Source organism: Denticeps clupeoides, chromosome 3, assembly GCF_900700375.1.
Source record: "Denticeps clupeoides chromosome 3, fDenClu1.1, whole genome shotgun sequence".
Lineage (NCBI taxonomy): Eukaryota > Metazoa > Chordata > Actinopteri > Clupeiformes > Denticipitidae > Denticeps > Denticeps clupeoides.
Genome location: NC_041709.1, coordinates 1,781,595 through 1,801,838, shown reverse-complemented (window position 1 = coordinate 1,801,838; position 20,244 = coordinate 1,781,595). Strand labels below are relative to the sequence as shown.

Genomic DNA, 20,244 nt, shown 5'->3' with positions numbered 1-20,244 from the left:
CCGCCCCCCTGACCGATACGGATCGCGACATAGCCAGGCGCGTTTCTCCAGTTTTCAATCGACAGGAGGCCGTGCAGCATTATGATATAAAAGCACATCTTAATGGAAGCAGGAGGAGTTCATGATTAAATAAGGGCCACAGTGAGGGCAAAATGATAGGCCTTGCAAGCCTGGTGATTGGATTACACTGGAGGGATAGTGTGAAATCAGCTCTTCCACACACCTCTTTATTTTACACACATGGCCATGCGCAACCAGATTACCCAAAGTTTAATCTACTTAATTGAACATATTAATTCTTACTTCCATGGAGTATTTCTATTTCGCAATACTGAGGACTGCTGAAAAGGAAGCCTTGCCGTTTATCGTTACCGTTTCACCTTCTGTGGATTTGACTGTGGCTCCTTTGATGTCACCCGAAGATTAGAATACAAAATATGGGATTTGATTTTCAAAAGGTCCTCGCAGTTGTGATTCAGGTCTTAAAAGGGTGCAGAGCGGGATTTAATGGCATTCCTCCTCCTGCAAATCTTCCGTGACTTAGAGAAAAGGCTATATAAGCAAGGTCTTTAAGGAGAGCCGGCCAGTGATTCACCTTGGCAGAACCTTGGTCTCTTGTCATGCAACATTAGACCTGAGAAATATATGCCCGATTCTTCTGTCGCAAGCTCACAGCAATACTGTCGTCTATTAAGCCTCTTACCTACCACTTGACTGATCAGGCACTTGTGCTGCTGCTCCCTTCTCCATTGCGCTGCTGGATACACTGTCGTTTCATGAATTTTCATTTATAATCATTTAGGATATTTTAACCCAAGATATTTTACCCTGATGCCATTCACAGCCAGGGCTGCAGTCTTGGCAGCAACTCCACAATATGATACATGTAAATATCTATATTATGGAGTTGGCCACAATGCAATAAGTAACATAGAACGATGCTCAAACGCAATACAATACTCTTTGGGGGTTGGAGGGGCTGGATTTGACTGCATTATTGACTTTATTAAAATACATATGACGATGCTCAATACTTTATTAAAATACATAGGTCATGGCTCAATACTTATACAATATAGGTTTCAATATGGCAGTAGGTGGTAATGGTGGTAGTAGCCTAGTGGGTAACACACTGGCCTGTGAACCAGAAGACCCGGGTTCAAATCCCACTTACTACCATTGTGTCCCTGAGCAAGACACTTAACCTTAAGTTGCTCCAGGGGGGGACTGTCCCTTTAACCACTGACTAAGTCGCTCTGGATAAGGGCGTCTGATAAATGCTGTAAATGTAAATGTAATCCATGTATTGTTCATGCATGAGAGTCATCGCAATAATTCATGTTGCACACAGGAATTTCCTACTCTGAGGCTCTCAAAACATCAATGGCGTTATTTCTCTCACTACACATTGTACGGGGCTAGAAGAAGAGCAAGGACTACTGCTGAGCTCCACAGATTATATCTAAACCAAAAAATTAGAAATAGGAAGCACAATGAAGGGAAAAAATAGCCATCTGTGATAACAAAGGAGACCCTGCCGAGGCAAAGAAATACCAGCTTTCAAATAATATTCATCTGGTCAGGCTTCCCTGTGATAAAAAGAAATACTTGCTATTGTCTGCCTTCATCTGAGATCCATGTCTGTGTGTGTGTGTGTGTGTATGTGTGTGTGTGTGTGTGTCTGGGCAGAGATGAGTTTCGCTCCGGCAGCTGAGTGCTGGAACACACCTGATCCTTCTGCCCCTCTGCCCATCACTCTTGTGTTTGTGAAGCCCTGTTCACAGCCCAATTCATCACTGTCACCCGTCCAGCACATTCTCGAACATGCCCCTCACAGACACCACTATAATCACACCACTGCTGGGCTCTGGCTCAATCGGTATCCCCAAAGCCAGAAGTGTGTGTGTCAGAGCACACCTCAATCCAACCAACCCCTCCATAAAAAAAAGATATGAATATGAAGCAGCACTTTCTTTTTGGGCAGCTTGATAAACAAAAACAAAGAAATCAACAAATTGCTGCGTGTCAAAACCAGATATCCACCACTGTGGAACAGAACTTCAACATGGTTCCAATTGGAGCATTTACTTGTTCTTTTCTTGTTCGGAACGGGCACATCAAACACGTTTATCATTCAAATTACCGCACACGTATAATAACAGTGACTGTACAGTTCATGTCTGGATCGTAATAACTGAAATTCCTGGTAGTGTTGTAATGTTTCCCTGGTGAACACCACAACTCAACACCAAACATATGCTCTATTAGGAGGAGGGCTGTTCCTTTATAAAGTGCGAAAACGGTGGAAAAGTGTGTATTTGAATTAAAGTGGGTAACCAAAGGAAGTTACACTGCTTATGTTTTGGTGCCAGATCACATAGAACACCTTCATAGATCTTAAACAGTCCATGCATACACATGTCAGAAATATTTTGGTGGCAAAAGGGGTGGTATTAATATTGTGGCTGAGCTTTTTGTCTATATAACCAGGCCAACCTCTAGCACCTCTATCAAGCTCCTCTAACCCAAGCAAGGAAAATGAGAATTCTTTGCAACTGCCTTGATTAGTTCAGGCATAGATCCTATAACATCCATTACTGTGAACACAGTACAACACACCATGCAGAATAACACAGAAAATGTGCCTGCAGGCATCATTTTTTAAAAAGTGACCCGCCACGCTCAATACCACACCCTGGCTGAAGTTGCACGGCCATGAAATATTACTCAGAGAAAGTTCCAAAGCGAAGGAGGGCCATGAAATCCCCAAATCAGATCACTTTATGCTCCGCTTTCCCCTCCCTTGGCCAAATAAGATTAGATTTTGTCATGCTTGGCAGAGGCGGCTCATTATGGATGCCGGACTGACCCCCCTGTGGAACCGGTGGCAAGGTATCTCTCCAATGACACGGCAGTGGGGGAACTCTTAATGCGCCACACAAAGGCTAATAGGTAATTAATATGCACCAAACAGTGGTGCGCTAGGCAATTAAAGAGCCAGCAGAGGCATTTGCTATATGTGGGCCTCAGTAATTGGAAGGCATTTTAGGGCAAAACCCATTGATTTATATGGCTTTGTATTTAAAGAGAGAGGAACTTCAAGCGCACTTTGATTCCAGCGCTGTTCGATAATTGAAAACACAATGGCGTGATACAGAAGAATGCACACGGGGGTTAATGACACAAACTCAGATGAAAGAGCCCAGCAAAACACACACAAATCAATTAAGGACTAATTATGAGAGCAAGAGAACTGCAGAGAGAAGCTCGCTTATTACATTAGTTGCATTATAGAATATTAGAGTTTCGTCACTTAAAACAGCACCCCGTGGACAAATGCAATTTCGTTGAAACACAGTGGGAGTGTCACAGCCGGTGACCAGCTGGGCTTCACCGGGCATAGCTGATATGCAGCATACAGACACAAGAAAAAATTAAATGAACATCAATCCTCTTGGGCTCAAATGTGTTTATATCTAAATATCACAATCACTGATATGATTATTTGCAAATAACTAATACCACTAATCATCATTGCAGAAAAATGGTAATAAGGCATTTGTTACAGGTACAAGGTAGTCAAAGCAATGGAATTACTTTGACAATTATTGCATATAAATGTAAAGGTACTTTTTAACTGGTCATCTACGGAACTCCTTATGACATAATACAAAAAAATAAAAGAATGAAATAACTGAACACTTTTTGATATACGGTTCATTATGGTGAAATAGATTGAATTCTGCTATATAAATGTACTCATTATTGTGAAATATTTTATTGTATTTTTCCCCCACCAACATAAATAAAAGGCCTCTGCAATAAGCAATTTCAGCAGTTTTTATTAAGTCAGCCTTTAAGTTGCACAATTTCATCTGCGTTGAGGTTAAAAAAATAACTATAATTCTGTAGGCTTTATAAACTAGAGCTTGGTCTCAGCCCAGTCAGGTTTGCACTCAATTTTAGTTGGGCTGGTGTCAGGTCAAGTCCAGCTTGTGTGGTCCACAAACACGAATTTCCAGTCTATAGTACCTATCCTTTCTGTTTTATTCACTGCTTGTCAATAAGTTTTTTAGTGATTGGTAAAAGTGTTTCGAATGTTGTAAATTAGTTTTGTTAAATTTTTTTTTTTTTATAAAATGTTCATTTTGGCCACCATCGTTGGGTGATGCTTAACCAGAGTATCATCCACTTCACACTAACCCAAAGTACTCACATGGTCTTGGCTGTATGGAAATGTTGCAGTAAAGTTGGAGTCAAGAAAACCAAACTGACTGTGTGACTGTCATTGTGTATTGTAATACACCATGCACCATAACAGTCAGTCGGGCTCGGGCCGAGATAACAACTCGAATATATACTCTATATAGCCTGAAGCATAAAACAAGGAGAATCCGAAGAAAATCCTACAGCTTTTATTTTTGCAAATAAAAGTTTGGATTTAATCATTTTATTCTTTTAATGCGTGTATGCAGGAAGGAATTGGGGTTGGGGGTTCGTCTTTGACACAGGGAAAAAGACTGGGAGCCACTGATCTAAACGCCCAAAACAGCTACTACCTGTAAATTACCCCTCTATATTTGATCTGCCTAAATAAGCAGAACTGAGCAAAGTTCGGGCCAGACCGCCATCCTCTGTGACTTTTAAACTAGCACGTCTGGCAGGCAGGTATCCAGGAAAACTAATATATGATAAAGGATCAGAAAATTGGTGTGCAGGTCCATCCTACTGTCAGTCATTGCTGAAAAGTTGCGTTATGAAATAAAAAAGGCCTTGCGGAAAAGGCATTTTGAAATGAAGGCTAACTCTGAAAAACTGACATTTTGGAATAAATGAAATTGCTAAAATGAAAGAAGAGGCGTCTGCAATAGTCTGGTCTAATGACCATGAAATAATATTGCCCAATAAACATTTATGTACTGCTTATTTTCAAAATGTCATTTTGACAATGTCAATCTCTCTTCATATAGTTAAATATTCGTCATATTTATTAATTTTTTTTTTAACAATTTTAAGTTCTATAATAATCAGGTGATTTCACTTGTAGGCATGTTTATATCATATATAAGCATATTAGTCTTGTTATTTGGGGTCTTTCTGTGATTTTGCAGATGGAATAATAAAGCAAAACAAGAATCCAATGTCTTTTAAAAATGATTTGCTATTGATTTTTGCTATCCAGATTTTTTCAGATTTTTATTTTTTTTAATCAATATGTTCTAAAATAATTTATAAAATTATAATATACACTTGAGCAGACCATATTATGAGCATCTTTACTCAAGGAATCCTAAATCCTTCTGAACTAACAGCAATTTTACAATAAAGAATGTATTGTGGCACAAAAAAAATCGGCATAGCAGTAACAAGTGCAAGAATGCATTGATTTCTGCAGAAAACATCTTTATGTTTAACTTCCGCTAAGTAAACTTGCTCCGAAAATTCAATGCATACAAACGGCAACACCCACGGCAGGCTAACAGCTTCCCATGTTGGTCTTTGTGCTTTGCCATTGTTGCGGAGGGCTATTTACTTTCACAGAATTTCATGTTTGAATAGAACCGGGTACCACGGCTCATGTTTAGCCTAGCAAATTTATTTACAGAATTCCATTAAATCCATGATATCGGTTCAAACCGCTGCTAATGCCCCAAACACACAGACACTGGCGGCGGTCATGGTTTTCAGTAACAGAATCCCCTTTAATGGCATCTGTCCCCTGTCCACTGTCCTTCGTTTAAAGCCATCTGAAAAAAAAATGAAGCCTGAACTGGCAGGTTAAGTCAAGTCTCAGCCATATTGCTCTCTCCTCTCCATCCTTTCCCAATCAGAGGCAGAATAAAGCCATCAAAGTAAACAATATAAATGATGCACGCATGGGCATAAGTGTGTAATTCGACACAGACCTTAAAGCACCTTATACAACCTGCATCAAATGTAAATCTAAAAGAATGCTTTTTTTTCGTCATCCCCGCCCGACCCCCCCAGCATTAGCCGTGGCTCTTTAAGAAAAGCAAAATATCAATATTTTACCATCAGCTGGGAAAAGAAGCACTTATTTGAAGTTGCAGTTTACTCATCTGTGTCCTGTAAAACCATCAGAAAGCACTTAAGTCACACTTGCAGCAAAGGCAAACTACGGTGTGGGTGGTGGCGCATGCCACAATTACAATGCTGGAGAGAGTACAGCTATTATGTCGTAGGATAAAAACAGGTTTTAAATAATAATGAAAATCTTCAAAAAAAAAAAAAAAATAGCAATGCAACATAGGCCCATAATAGTGCATTTTCTGCCTATTAGTAGTTTCAATGCATGTTAAAATAAAGCAAAAAGAGAATTTATCCCGTTTGCATGAATACTCCATAGTTAATGGAGTTATAGTTAATACCTAAATGTAGGTATTTCATTGATATTTTTTTCTGATTATTTCAAGTTCAGAAACAATAAAAAGTAAATTTTTTCTACAGACAAATGTTACATATCGTTATATGGTGAATAATATTACATTACGTAGAAACTGTGTTATTGTGTGAATTCCATATCACACCTTTAGGGCACACGATTTAGGTTAAAGGACAATAAGGACAAATTAATACTATAGAACTACAGAACCACAGCTACTCTTAATTATACATGCAAGACCCCTTTTTTGCTGACTGCAACCTTCTCGTCTTTTAACCTTGCACCTCCACATCTGTTGTTGTACTTGTTTGTATTCGGGGATGCAAAAAAAAAAGCAGAGTAAAGTGATGAAAGTGCACTGCTTGCTTCACCTCCGAAAAGCCTGTGAAGCGCAGGCTGCGTGAGAAGCCGTCATTTCCTGACACTCCGACACCTCCAACCCTTTCAGCAGTGCGGAGTTTAGCGCGGCTACGTTGTGACGCCGCACTCTGTGCATGTCTGGAAAGGGGCGCAGCGGGGAGCCGCAGTGGGATGACTGCTTGGCGTCTGTTGTGTGGGGTGAAGAAATTAGACGAGGGGGGAAAAATGTGTCGGAATGAAATAATAACACACCCTGCCGTTGCCCCCTCCGTGCCCGGGGGCTGCTGGGCTTTCTGACATCATTGTGCCTCTGCCACATTGCCATGGTAGCTCAATCTTGCCGTGGCAGCCTGCTCGCTGACCAGATCGAGTTTGACGTTTCCTGCGGTAACGGCTGACAGGAATGAAAATAGAGGGGAGATCATGGGAGATCAAGTGCTTTCGGGAATTCCGCAGAGGCTGCCGTGCCATTCCAGGCATTTAATTCACAGCAGCGGAAGCCCCGTTCCCATTGGCCGGGCCCTGGCGGAGTTAGGAGCCATGGCCAATTAGCTGAGCCCCTGCGCTGTCTATCTGCATAAAGCATGGGGTGGCATTTCCATTTCGCTCGAATGGCGCTCTTTAATCTCAGTCACGTACGGGCCGCTGAATATCCCGTCTCAAGATAAAAGTCCTTTAGGAGACGAGGAATCATTACACCTCCAGCTAATGAACGCCAGATCAGTCAACGAGGCCTTTTAAGCCGGACGGACCAGTATAATGGCTCATAATTCAGAGCAGTGCATATTCATCTTAATAGATTTTCCAGGGCGGAGCAAAAAAAAAACAAAAAAACCCCAGCAAAAACATCTCAAAACGTCATTGGCTGATTGGCTTCCCCTCAGGCCAGCATTACAAATGGCCTCCGTCTGATGTATTCATCAAGCGCCACGGCGGCAGAAGATGATGGCCCAGATTTGTAATTGCCGGCGCGGGCGATTCGTCATTCGGCCGCGCGGCGCGTGACAGGGTTATCGGAATCGAAACGACCGCCATGTTCAATCATGGACGCAGGCCCAGCGGCGGCTCGATGTCACATTACCCGGGAGGAAGGGTTAAAAACAGGCTTGCCGACAGCTGACCAGGTCTACACGGCGTGACCTACATATGAGGGACGCACGGATGTCCTCGTACCGGCGGACAGAAACAGGAGTCAAGATGAAAAACGAAAACAAGCAGTGGTTTTCGGCTCTGTGGAAATTGATGGCGTCTGTGCGTAATTCCTCTCCCTGACGTGACAGTGATACAATATTGTCCGTATTCTAGACTTTCCTCCATGTGTCATCGGCTCCGGATCGTCTCAAAGACAAATGGGAAAAGACGTCCCGCAATCATGGTGGAATAATCGTCTCTGTGAGATTGGGACGTAAATATTTATGAACTTGGGTGGATTTATGTGGCCATACATCTGCCGGCTTGTTAAACAAGGTTTAAACTGTCATCGGGCCCATCACGATGCCTGAGCGCCTTAGTCTGCTCACCAAATTTCCCCGAAGAGCCTGTGGCTCCTGCTTTTCGGCTTCTCCGGTGCATTCAGGGACATGTTTACCGCAATTTTGCAATTACGGGGGGAGATCCTGTGAATGGGGGGCAGCCGCGACGTGTGTTCAGCCCATTAATTCTACGCTTGTACGTCCCACCACTTTCATGCTGCATCCAAACTGAATGGCGGACTTTCCTCCAGACAATAGAGCCAAACGCTTCTCCTCGGTGCATTGCCGACTTGTCTGCAGGCAACCTGGCTGACTGCACTGCATTCTGGGCCAACCAGCATTCCCCCCAGAGCGCTCATTGGGAATTATTCACATAGAAATATCACGCCGAGCTCGAAAACAATGCAAAAAAAAATATCTTATCACAAAGAGGCAACTACAGAAGCAGACAAAGAGGCGAGAAGACGTTTTTTTGTTGGCAGGACGCGACGCCCTCCTCTGCCACTGGAGCGTGCATCCTCTCCTCGCCCCTGCTCTCGGCGATCATTAAACCTCCCCACCCCGGGCGGCCATCACGAGCACACCTTCCGGAAAAGTGTGGGAATTCCGCACCTGATGCAGCACTGGAGGGGGAACGATGAAGCACCTTCACTGAACTCAGGAACCTACTTAGGTTCTGTCAATTTTCTAAAATGCCGACAACTACAGCTGGGCAACATGTCTGGATCGCTCTGGATAAGGGCGTCTGCCAAATGCCGTAAATGTAAAATGTCTGTGCAACAGTATGAAAATTCCCCAAAACAATTGGGTGCACAATACTGCAGATCAAACTCATGTAAAAGAGAGTTTCCATCATTACATGATCTGTTCATCAAATAATAACGTGGAGCGGCCTCTTCTCCATTCTAATGCTACCACAGCGTAAGATTCTTCAAACGAGGTTGGAGTTTAGGACCCTTTTTCATAGGGACACTGGACTATTAATCTCACACCACAACAATAACTGGAAAATTGGTGATATACGTTTCATCAACAATTACTGCATCATTGCAATGTCGACATACAGACAGCACATCCGCAAGATGCACAATTTTATATTTTTATTTGCATTGTTATTTTCACTTTGTAAACAAATTGTCTATATTACATTTACATTTAGAGCATTTATCAGGCGCCCAATCAGTAGTTACAGGGACTGTCCCCCCCTGGAGACTCTCAGGGTTAAGTGTCTTGCTCACAGACACAATGGTAGTAAGTGGGATTTGAACCTGGGTCTTCTGGTTCACAGGCGAGTGAGTTACCCACTAGGATACTACCACCTTGCACTGTCATGCTCCAGACACTAACAAAGCGTTTATTGTGAAAAGAATGAGTCTTGTATACAAAGCACATATATACAGTATAATATACTATATAGCATGATAAATAGGTTTTAGTCTACATACAGTTGTTCTGGACTGGCTCTAGGCCCAGCGTACATTACATTTACATTTACATCATTTATCAGACGGCCTTCTCCATAGTGAGTTACAGGGACAGTCCCCCTGGAGACACTCAAGGTTAAGGGTCGGTAATGGCGGTAAGTGGGGAGGTAAGTATTAAGTATGAAACTGGGACTTTGTGGACTTATAATGAGCATTTGTGTAACATACCAGCCATACCTTTTTATTAAAGAAGCTGAATATATTGAGCATAACAAAAAAAAATCTACAGCTATATGCAGATTATCTGGAACAAATCCCTACACTTCTGCAACTGTCTGCATATGTCACACAAAGGAAATTGTTTCTCAGAGATGTTTTTTTCACCACCTCTCAATTAGAGAATGATGAAAAGAAGCGGTAACAGTTTTTCTGCCAAAGCAATACACAACATAACCTCTTTCATTTTACCGCACCATGACTAGCTAACTGAGGAAAATAAAAATGTTAATACCCCTGAATGTCTCCGGTTACCATAGAAACCAGAGTAAAAAAAATATCCTTGCCATCTGTTCCAGATAAAAAAGATGTGGGAAAACACAAATTTTGGCTTCTGTGTTTAAGGAGCACCATAAAACACACGAGTCGAAGTGGAAATGACTCAGGCAACACTGGGAATGCAACTGGAACTGGCAGGATGGACATTTTTATGGTTTCATATTGCAGAATAATGCATTTATACTACTACATGTCTTCAATTGTCTTCATTGAAGGAGACCTTTTGACAAACAGTGGAAGAAGATTATTCAGTCTTATTCATCACATCAATATGGGATGATCCTGCTTTTGTGTGTGGCAATAAGTTTATTTCTCAGGCTGATTAAAGATGCTCTTCAGTGTCTGTGACCTCAGAGCGAGCGAGATGCAAAAGGCAGAGCCACAAAGAGCTGGGAAGAGGACCTGGGTCAGGTCCGGCTCATTGTCTGCTCCGAATTCACTTAATCAAGGCAGGAGCCACCTGGCAGCAGCTGTTCCGCCACCTCCTCCCTCCCCGCTTTCCTCTGATCGGAGTCTCCGTGCCAGTCTGCATTTACGCATAGATTACGGCAGCGCGGAGCGAGCCAATATGGCCTAAGATGAAATGTCTGTGTTTTCACGATAATGATACCCTGGGTCCTCGGGGAGCATCAGTCGCGCACAGTTTGGTTCTCAACTGGTTCTCGGCTCACAAACTGGTTGCTAATTGGGTTGGTAAGTTACGTCTGTAAATTATGTGTAGAAGGCAGATGTTACCCTGAGAATTTGTATTTTCATTTTTATGATAAGTGTTTTCAGTTGGCAATGAAATAAATGCTCGTATTGGATTATTTTGAATTTATTTCTTGTTGCTGCATGATCTGTGAATGTGGATCCATGAAGCACCATGGGGAGAAAGCTTCAGCTAAATGCTCTACAATGTGGAACAATTTTTAATTTAGAAATTTCTCCTCCTGATTAAAATCTTTGGAATGTTGTAGAACATTCAAAAAGATCATCCCAATTTTATGTCCAGTGGCAACTGATGGTAATGTTTCAAAATCAATCGAGATGAATTCCGAATTGCCACACGCAAGCAAACACTATTTGCATAGTAATAAAAAGGTTCACCAACCTTGACAAGAGCCGTTAACTTCCTCGTAACCCGCCTGGCACACGCACCTCCCGATGGGCACCAGCCATTCCCCTTCAGCACTACAGTGCATCCTGGGAAGGTCATCCGCCACAGAGTTATTGACACAGGATCCAGGAACCTCTAGGAGCTGCGATGAGTCGGACCCAGTTATAGTATCCGGAAAATGGGCCAGGTTCTTGACCACGAAAGGACACTTTTTGTAGAAGACACGCACAGAGACCAATGCAATGCAGGCACCCAGGTCTTGGAAGGCCAGGTAAAAACCTTTCTTGGTGAGAGGTCCAACATCTCTCACCTCTGTGTTTAGCTTCATCACCCTGTCTCCCAGGTCCAGCTCTGTAAAGCTCTCGTCGGCAGCGATGGTGTCAATCTTGGTGTACTGACTCTCTCGAATGTTCCTGCCCTCCTCATCGTTGGACTCAAAGTAGTAGACGTTGAACGTCTCCTTGCAGGTCCCAAGGCCACCAGGCAGGCTGTTACAATCCCTCAAGGTGAACTTCAGCTCGACGAAGACCCTCTGGGCACCTTCATTTAGTATCCAGTTTGTCTGCAACCAGTTGTTTTGGTTGTGCTCCATCACCTTGCACACTTGATACGTGTGAATGGGGGCGTAGTTCTCATCCACCTCTCCGATTTCTTCCCACTGAAAAACAGGAAAGGAACAGGATACAATAAATTACAGGCATCACTTTTTCAGTGGTAAAGATGCATAAAACGTTTCTGTCTGATTAACTATTTTGTTATATTTTTTTTGGAAATATGAAGTGGATGGAAACAAGGTTTGCAATGTAAAGGGATCTCCAGCTCCACTATATCTTAAAATGTCCAACACCAAAAAATTATTTTGAATTATGATAACTATTCGTTAAAATTTACGTCACGTATGTGACCAGTTTAATTATAACAGACTTAAATCTTAATGTTACTGCTGATTATAACTGTGTTTAAGTTATATCACCATACTCACGGTATTCAAAAAAAGTCTAAACAGAAACTAGAAGCATTAATGTGAACTTTAAGAAGAAGAATTTACACTTTTGGGTATAAATACATTGCTCCTCACTTTAATAATGACTCAGCTCTTCAATGTATAAAAAATGCAAAATTATATATCATGCATCAATTATAGAATATATTATATATAAGTGCCTTTGTGCTTGTGCACATTTTACAATATGTTGACAATATGCCATTTATTTTTTACTCATCTGTCTTTAAACTCAAAGCTTAATTTTTGAATAGTAGTTCTCTGTTGCATTGTGATAGACATCACACCATGAAGGATCTGTCAATACCGAGCAGCACATTTGGTGTGAATAAGCACACAGCATACACGCAGCCCGATAAGACTTCCTGTCCCTTTCTGCCAGCCTTGAGGCTTTTAAATGTCGACTGCACGATAAGCTTCTGACCTTCCTTCTCTGGTGACCTGTGAACTCTATTCAGTAATACTGACTAAAGTGATTTTTTTTTTTCTCTGATGTAACTGACATGACATTTCTACAAAGGAAGTTAGAAGTACACACAAAAAAAAAATCTCGAAATACAGGTGGATCTGAAGACTCGTATAAAGATCATAATAATTGAGGAAGATATGTTAAAATTTGAGACAAAAAAAAATTGAGACACAGCAAGAATTTTCTGGAAAATGTATATGGTCCAGGATAAATGAAGGGCTGCTCCTTTTCTTTGTCCTCAGGACATGATGCCATTCTAGTGTGACCAGACCAAGGTACAGTGACCTCACCTTGACTTAATAGCTTTGGTTACTTTGTAATGGGAGCATCCTCGAGAGGATGATGCCTGAGGCTCTTAACGTTTTGCGCTGATCTTAAGAGACGTTCTCAGCAGCATTGGGTTACATTGAACCAGGATTTCAATATTTTCACACAGAACAGGTTGTCTAAGTATTTAATAACCTTTCATTTAATGCATTGCTTTTAAGGCTGATCAACATGCCAGGCGCCAATCTGAAAATGTAATGACTACATGTACGCATTTTGCCGGAATTTTCTCAGCGTGACATCAGAACATTGTGACCTTTAACTCTGTATCAAAATGCTAAATGAAGCTAAATGAGCGCACCTCACTCAGAAATAATGTGCAACCCATTCTGAACACGCTTCCACCATGATTATTCACAGTTCTGCTGGGTTTATTCCAGTCACACTTTAACAGACAAGGTAGCCCATAAATGCACTTCCAATATAGCATCAATCTTTTTTTTTCCTACAGCAATCAGCAGCTATCTATAGCAAATTTACATTTCATTTCAGCCAGCCACATGTCCACATTATGGTCTTAAACAATTATATTCCCCTAATAAACACAGGGCCGGAGTCTGGTGTGAGGCACAGTAATGCACAAAGCTGGAAAGGACATGTCACAAAATGACACCGTTATAAAACCTCTCCATGAACAACCATGGACCAGGGAGACGAGGGCGCCTTCACATTTCCATAATGTGACCCGTTCAGCGAGGATATGATCCGGTAAACAGGATGGTCCCCATGCACGGAAAAAGCATTTGTTCCCGAAGCTGCTTTCATAGCGGTCTACGAAAGCAGCTTTACAAAACTGGGCCTTGCTGAGCCGTAGGGAGAAAATGCTTACTCTGCACAATTTCAGTATTACAAAAATGCTGCTTTTAAACAATTTCAACAATTTGTAACACAATCGCTGTTGATGAATAATGTTTTTTATTATCTAATTATATAAATAAAAAGTATTCTTACATGAATAATAATATATGATAACACTGTATGTCCAAAAACCATTCCTTTTCACTCCAAGCCATCTAGGCAAACTACAGTCTGGATTTAAGCTAGGTGCGAGTTAGAGCCGACCTGTTAGCTACTCTTGATCTATCGGTAGTAATTGGATTTGGCTCAGTGCTCTCAGCTCTACGCTCTTTTCCTGCGGTTCAGACTCCGGACTATGATTTAATGCAATTAGTGATTTCTTCTGTTTGACATCAGGCCAGAAAAAAAAGAGATAAGCCCTTGTGGTTTAACAATTAATTAGCCAAACATTAGTCAGAACCAAATGTTTAGTACTACATAAAAATACAAAATGCTATAATTACTTATTTTATTTAGTTCTGAACCTGTCCATGTCTTATATTGGACAGACATAAATATTTGAGACTGTATTTTTCCAAGTTTTCACATTTTATTTGTCACATGCATAGTCATACACAGTATGACATGCAGTGAAATGCTTTGACGACTGCTACAGACCACAGTGTTGCAAATGTTGCAAATATACAATAAAAACCAATATGCAAATATTGCAATCGTTACCAAATATTACACTTTTATGTCTTTAACATAAAATATGTGTAACTGGTAGGGTGAAGGTGTGCAAATGAGTGAAAGTCAATGTATAAAGGAAAAAAAGCAGAGATTTAGTGCAAATTGAGTCCAGAGTGATTGAGAGTGAAAGTGCTGGAGTGTATTGGAGTTCTGTGTAGCGTTGTTGTTGAGAGTTTTCTCTCATGCACTCATATCAAAGCATCAACACTCATGTATTCTCCATGCCTGTCCCTGTAGAAGCCGCTGCTCCCAGTCTACAACCCCGTATTTCCTCCCTGGAACCTCTATTCTCACAGTGTGAAGCCAAAACCTGCGCGCTCTCCCACACACTCACCTCCCCAAGTGCCAGCCCTCCCGGGAAAAGAGCACTCGTGTCCGACAGCACACAAGCAGCCAAACTGATAACGTGTCATTACCTCCCATTTACCCAGGTCCGTTATGGAGACACCTACATCACCTCTGTCACCCACGCTGACAGAGCAGCACAGGTGAGGCAAGATATGGCTGCTGAGCATGAGGCACAAGGAAACCCTGCGGTCTCCCTTCCCTCGTTCATTCGGCAGAAGACTGATGTTCGAGCCCAGACGGGATGGCAGGCTGGAGGTCAGGTAGATGCCTTTCCCCTTTTGGGGGAAAACACCGAATCCGCAGACCGCTGCTGGCCAGGACAAAGCCGGGATTTAGCTGATCTCCTGTAAATCGCTTGGTTGACTTGGAAAAGCCAGGTTTAGCCCAAAGCTTCAACAACAGTCCAAGGAGCATGAAGCAAGCAACGGTAACAAAGCGTTTTGTGCTGTTTGTTTTCTACCTTCTAGAATTGATATATTTCATATTCTTGCGCAAGCAATTTCAAGGCATCAGAGCCACCAGAGTTCAACTGCGGCAGTGTAAAAAAAAAAAAAAAATGTCTGTGCAACTCAAGAAATATCGGGGTGCTGAGAACTAGGAGGTGAGCAAGCGACATTTCACCATTTTACAGGAACTGTATCAGGAGTTTGAAGAAATGAAGAATTTGTCTCGGTCTTCTTCTCATCAAGAGCTCTCGTGTCAAGTTCACACAAAAACACATATATCTCAAAGAAAGATTTAGACAAGGTGCATAAAACAAATAAACAGATAAATGTGTCCAATCGTGACTTGCTCTGTCCTGACATATAAAAAAATGATATAAAAAAAGAACTCCCACACATACTGACTGAGCAAATCCCTCTCCAAATCCTCTCTAAATGATGCTGGCGGCTCCAGGTTGTCTTAATTGGGGAAATATTCATCGTGCATCACGGGCGTGGCTTTGGGGCTAACCGCCGGGTGCCATTGTCACAGTCCAGGACAGGTGCGGGTAGACACAATGCTCCAGAGCTCCCCATTCTTTCAGCCACGGCAGCGTCAACACAGTGTGCTGCCTGCACGCTGCAGCAACAAAGGCGGGCCGGCACTACCTGGGACGGACCCCTGTATACGGCACCATAACAATAGGAAAGGGAGAATGCGTACGATGCCACTGACCAAACCAACTGAATCCTGACTAAATGGGCATAACTATAATGTATTCTATTGCAGTACATTAAAAAATAAAGTATTCAGAATACTTTTAGAATCCTTGCAATCAGCTGTACCATTGTGTTTTTTCTTACTATTCACATCCTCATTTGAGGTTAAAAAGCAAAAACCAAACCTTGATAAGTGACACATCACCTTCACATACTTATGCTTTATGACAAAGTAGAACCAAAGTTCCCAAAAAAACTTATTTTTTTTATTCTGAAATGTACACATGTTCTTTGCTGTGAGAAACAGTATTTGTTTTTACTTCATATGTACATATTTTCCCGCTCCATAACATTCTGAATATTCTTAACTGGAAAGTCTATAAAATTGTTATAAATTGTTATAAAATGTTGGACATCACATTTCAGTAGATTATTAATTAAATATTATACGATATAATTTAAAAAAATTAACCCAAAAAGTTGTAGTATTACATCACAGTGCAACCTGTGAGGTATCCAAATTCTGCCAAGTCTTAATGGAAAAAGTCCGAACCGAAGTTGAGCTCTCAGGGGAGCGTTAGACCTTGAGATGTATCCCCATCCCGGCCCTAATGCAGTTTGCGGTGAGGACTGAGTGTGAAACTTACCCCGTTCTTGGGATAGGCTATCCATCCCAGGTCACCCATTACTGATCTGGAATCCAGTAAATTGACTGCAAGGAGAAGAAGAAAAAATAAAACGTTTAAGTTTTGGTGACATGCTAAATGAACCTCTGCTTCACTCCTGCTGTCATTGGTCTCTGCTGGAATAAAAGGCAGATGAGCACTTAGTCTGGTACGCCGGCTGTGTTCAGACATTTAGCCAGTTCACCGCATTGATTAGTCAATTAATGGCTCATCATTTGGAAAGGCTGTCGGCGATGGCATTTTCAGTGCCCTGGCCTAAAGTCACGTGGCTGTGGGAGTCTGAGGCCATGGGAAACATGTCACAATCTACAGAAATGTCATCCCAAGCGCTATAGTAAAATTCACTAAATGCACCTGGCTGAAATGGATATTGCAATATTTTACGATGCATGTCATCATATTTATCACAATATACCTACATATAACTACAGGAGCTATTAAAAAGTGTAAAAAAAAAAAAAAAAGGACATGGACATGGATATACATACCTTGATAAACCTACACCTAGATATGCAAAGAAATCCTAATTCATATTGAAAGGTTGAAAAAGTAATATTACTCTCCACAGACACAGCCAAACCAGCCCACAGCGAGAGACCCACCTGGTAGCCGTGAGAGATGGCAGCTTTCACACAGACATTCCCACTCTGGTAATCACTCTATTTAAAGTGTGTGAAATGAGGTCTAGATGTGTTCCAGTTGAATGGCAGACATTGATGCGCGTTGTTCTACTTAAAATAAAAGATGTCCTGGGGAAAGGCAGATAGGCCTAATTAGGACAAAAGCTGAACTAGATCATCGTCGGAGACGTGGTGTCCGTTCGGCAGGAACTGGGTGGGGTCCAATATGTATGAATTCATTTATTTATGTAGACATTGTATGTAATGTTAATGCCACTAACGGGACTACTAATGAAATATCAGACACCACACACACACTATTCTAAAGGATATTTCAACGGCCGAATGTTCACATTTCCTTAAACGGAGCGTGTCGTGGAGCTCGTGCACAGATAACACCGGCGGCGGAATGGCTCTGCGCTGAGGTCACTTGTGGTGGAGGAAGAGGGAGCGCTGGAGGGCCGCCGGGTTAAGAGGCTGTTGCATGTTGACCTCCCTATCCGTGGGGTCACTGTGCCCCTCCGCTGCTGCCGGCCGGGGTCCCACCCCTACCTGCTGTCTGTGTCGTAGTGACATCAAGCGTCCCGTAATCAATCACGTGGCGAAGGCCTGTCACACGGCAGCCATATGCTCGCGGTCCCACGGCCCTTCCAAGGTACGTACAGTACCTTGAGAAATAAATCGATTTTTTTTTTTAAATAAAAATAAACAGCAGAAGCCTGGTACCCAACGTTTAATGCTGCATGCACGCCATAATATTCCAAATGACGTGTCTGGTAATAGAACCAGGGGCTTCATCAAATAAAGAAGGTGCCTCTTCATCCATACGGCTCACCCTATTAAAATGTGTATTATTTAACTTTTTTTTAACGACTTTCATGTGTTTGATGTGTAAAGGTCCCAAGTACCTATAAAACAAGACCCCCAATACGGGTACATTAATAACAGCGGCTGCACATAAATAAATATGATTAATTAATTTATTAATTCTCCCGTGCTTGGAATAAAAAATGTAATGAATGCGTAAGATGAACATGGAAAAGATGGAAAATAAACCACCGACCCGTGTTAGCCTCTTATCAGCCCCACTGGCGGTATAATAAGAATACAATTAAAAAAAAAAGGTTGTGAGTGTCAGGATCTCTGGCACCGAACCCCACGACGCAAAACGGATCCAAAATGGAGAATGAATGAATCTCTCCTTTTAAAAACCGCGCGTCGTGCGGTCAGTAGCTGCTCCACTCCGGGAGCTTTCGTTGTGAGAAGATCGCCGGTTGAGTGTTTTTCATATTTCCGCTCCTGCTTCGGTCCACACATGGACGCGCTTCGGGGTTCGAGCCCCGACGCTCCGCGACACGCGACAATTCCGCCAGTCGGGAAGTTGCCCGTCGGCTCCCGGTGTCGCGATTATCTGTGCCAATGTCAAAGTGTCATTTCATTTCCACGGAAAGCCGCCCCCGTCCGCGCTCTGCGCTCTTGGATAGACCCGGTACCGGTACCGGCCCAAATCCCCCATAATAAAAAAAAAAAACGATTAAAAGTGATGCGCCCCCACGTCCCTCTCTCTCTCTCTCTCTCTTACCTTCGTTAGTGGGAATGCAGCGCGTCCCCGTCGCCGCCAGGCTGAGGAGCAACATCCACACCCCGCAAGTCCGGCGCGGGAGCGCACCCATCTCCGCACCAGAGCGACGGAACCCCGGGAGCGGACTCGCAACTCGGCGGCGGGACGCGGGGTTCAGGAGGAGGAGGAGGAGGACGAGGAAGAGGAGGAGGATCTGAGGATGCGGGCTGGAGCTGGCGGGCGGCGGGGGGGGGGCGGAGCCGCGCGGAGACGCCGGTCGACTCCGGCGGGTCAAAGGTCACCTTCTACACGTCCCGGCGCGACGAAGGGCTGAGAGCAAATATATGGAAAAATAAAGCAGCAAAAATGAATAAACATATCTGAATGAATTCACCTTTTTTCTGCATTGTTTGGCGAGTCTGTACATACTCGTGACACTTTGTATCATCTTATATTTCATAAAAAAAAAAAAAGTTTATTAACTACATTATTTATTACAATGCCGTCTGTGCTCTAGTATTGCCAATTTCTCTAATGGGGATCAGAACTTTAAACTGAGTTCTAATTCTATATTTATGATGAATGACGGTTGGCCTGATTGCATCAATGCATCTGCAGGCTGGTTTTGCGACTGGAACCGAGAACCATATTCAACAGGTCAAACTCAGGCTGAAATGCTCTCCACGCGTCGTCGTGAGCTTCTCACTGGGCTCAGACATAAAGAAAACCCGGATGACGTGCAGCAGTTCAGCTCTGGGCTGCTCGTGAAATGTTTGCGCTCTGATGTTTGTGATGTTGGGTTCAGGCGTGCGGGGAAGAAAAAAAAAAACTTCTCCGTTGTTGCTGGAAGCATTTTTGAAGCCGGGCTGCTCGGTTTCTTCAGTGTCGCTCAGCCTCTTTCATCTTAATGGTTCCTCACATTCCCGGATTGTTAATTGCTCCACATATTCCCGGAGCTTGGCCTCCCAACACCTCCCACGCTCTTCAAAGGCACACTGAAGGCGGAATGCCAGCGCCAGCAGGCACCGTCCCTTCGTGTCAAAACTTTGGGGTCTCGGGCCGACAGCCGAACGGATCACCGGGGCGGCATTGTCCTCCAGTGTCAGTGTGGAACCGTGGAAGTGTCCCCACTCCAGTGAAACTGGTTTACTAATTCACCAACACAAGACATATTTTAACCTTTAAAGGCCTTTCTAAGAGACGAGGATTCGCCAGACTCCCCGCATGGCAGGTAGGAGACCACCG

The 20,244-nt window shown here is 42.8% G+C and overlaps 1 protein-coding gene across 2 annotated transcripts in view; it reads right to left on the bottom strand.

Annotated features, from left to right (window-relative positions):
- Window positions 1–19,147, bottom strand: part of epha5 (EPH receptor A5) — a 49,573-nt gene extending 30,426 nt beyond the window's left edge. For both annotated transcript variants that reach the window (XM_028971376.1, XM_028971377.1), the window contains exons 1-3: window positions 19,021–19,147; window positions 16,780–16,844; window positions 11,308–11,971 (exon numbers count right to left, since the gene is read on the bottom strand). In XM_028971376.1, coding sequence (XP_028827209.1) covers window positions 11,308–11,971; window positions 16,780–16,844; window positions 19,021–19,111 — 820 coding nt within the window. In that variant the 5' untranslated portion in view covers window positions 19,112–19,147. The remainder of the gene's footprint in view (window positions 1–11,307; window positions 11,972–16,779; window positions 16,845–19,020) is intronic.
- Between the last annotated feature and the right edge of the window lie 1,097 nt (window positions 19,148–20,244).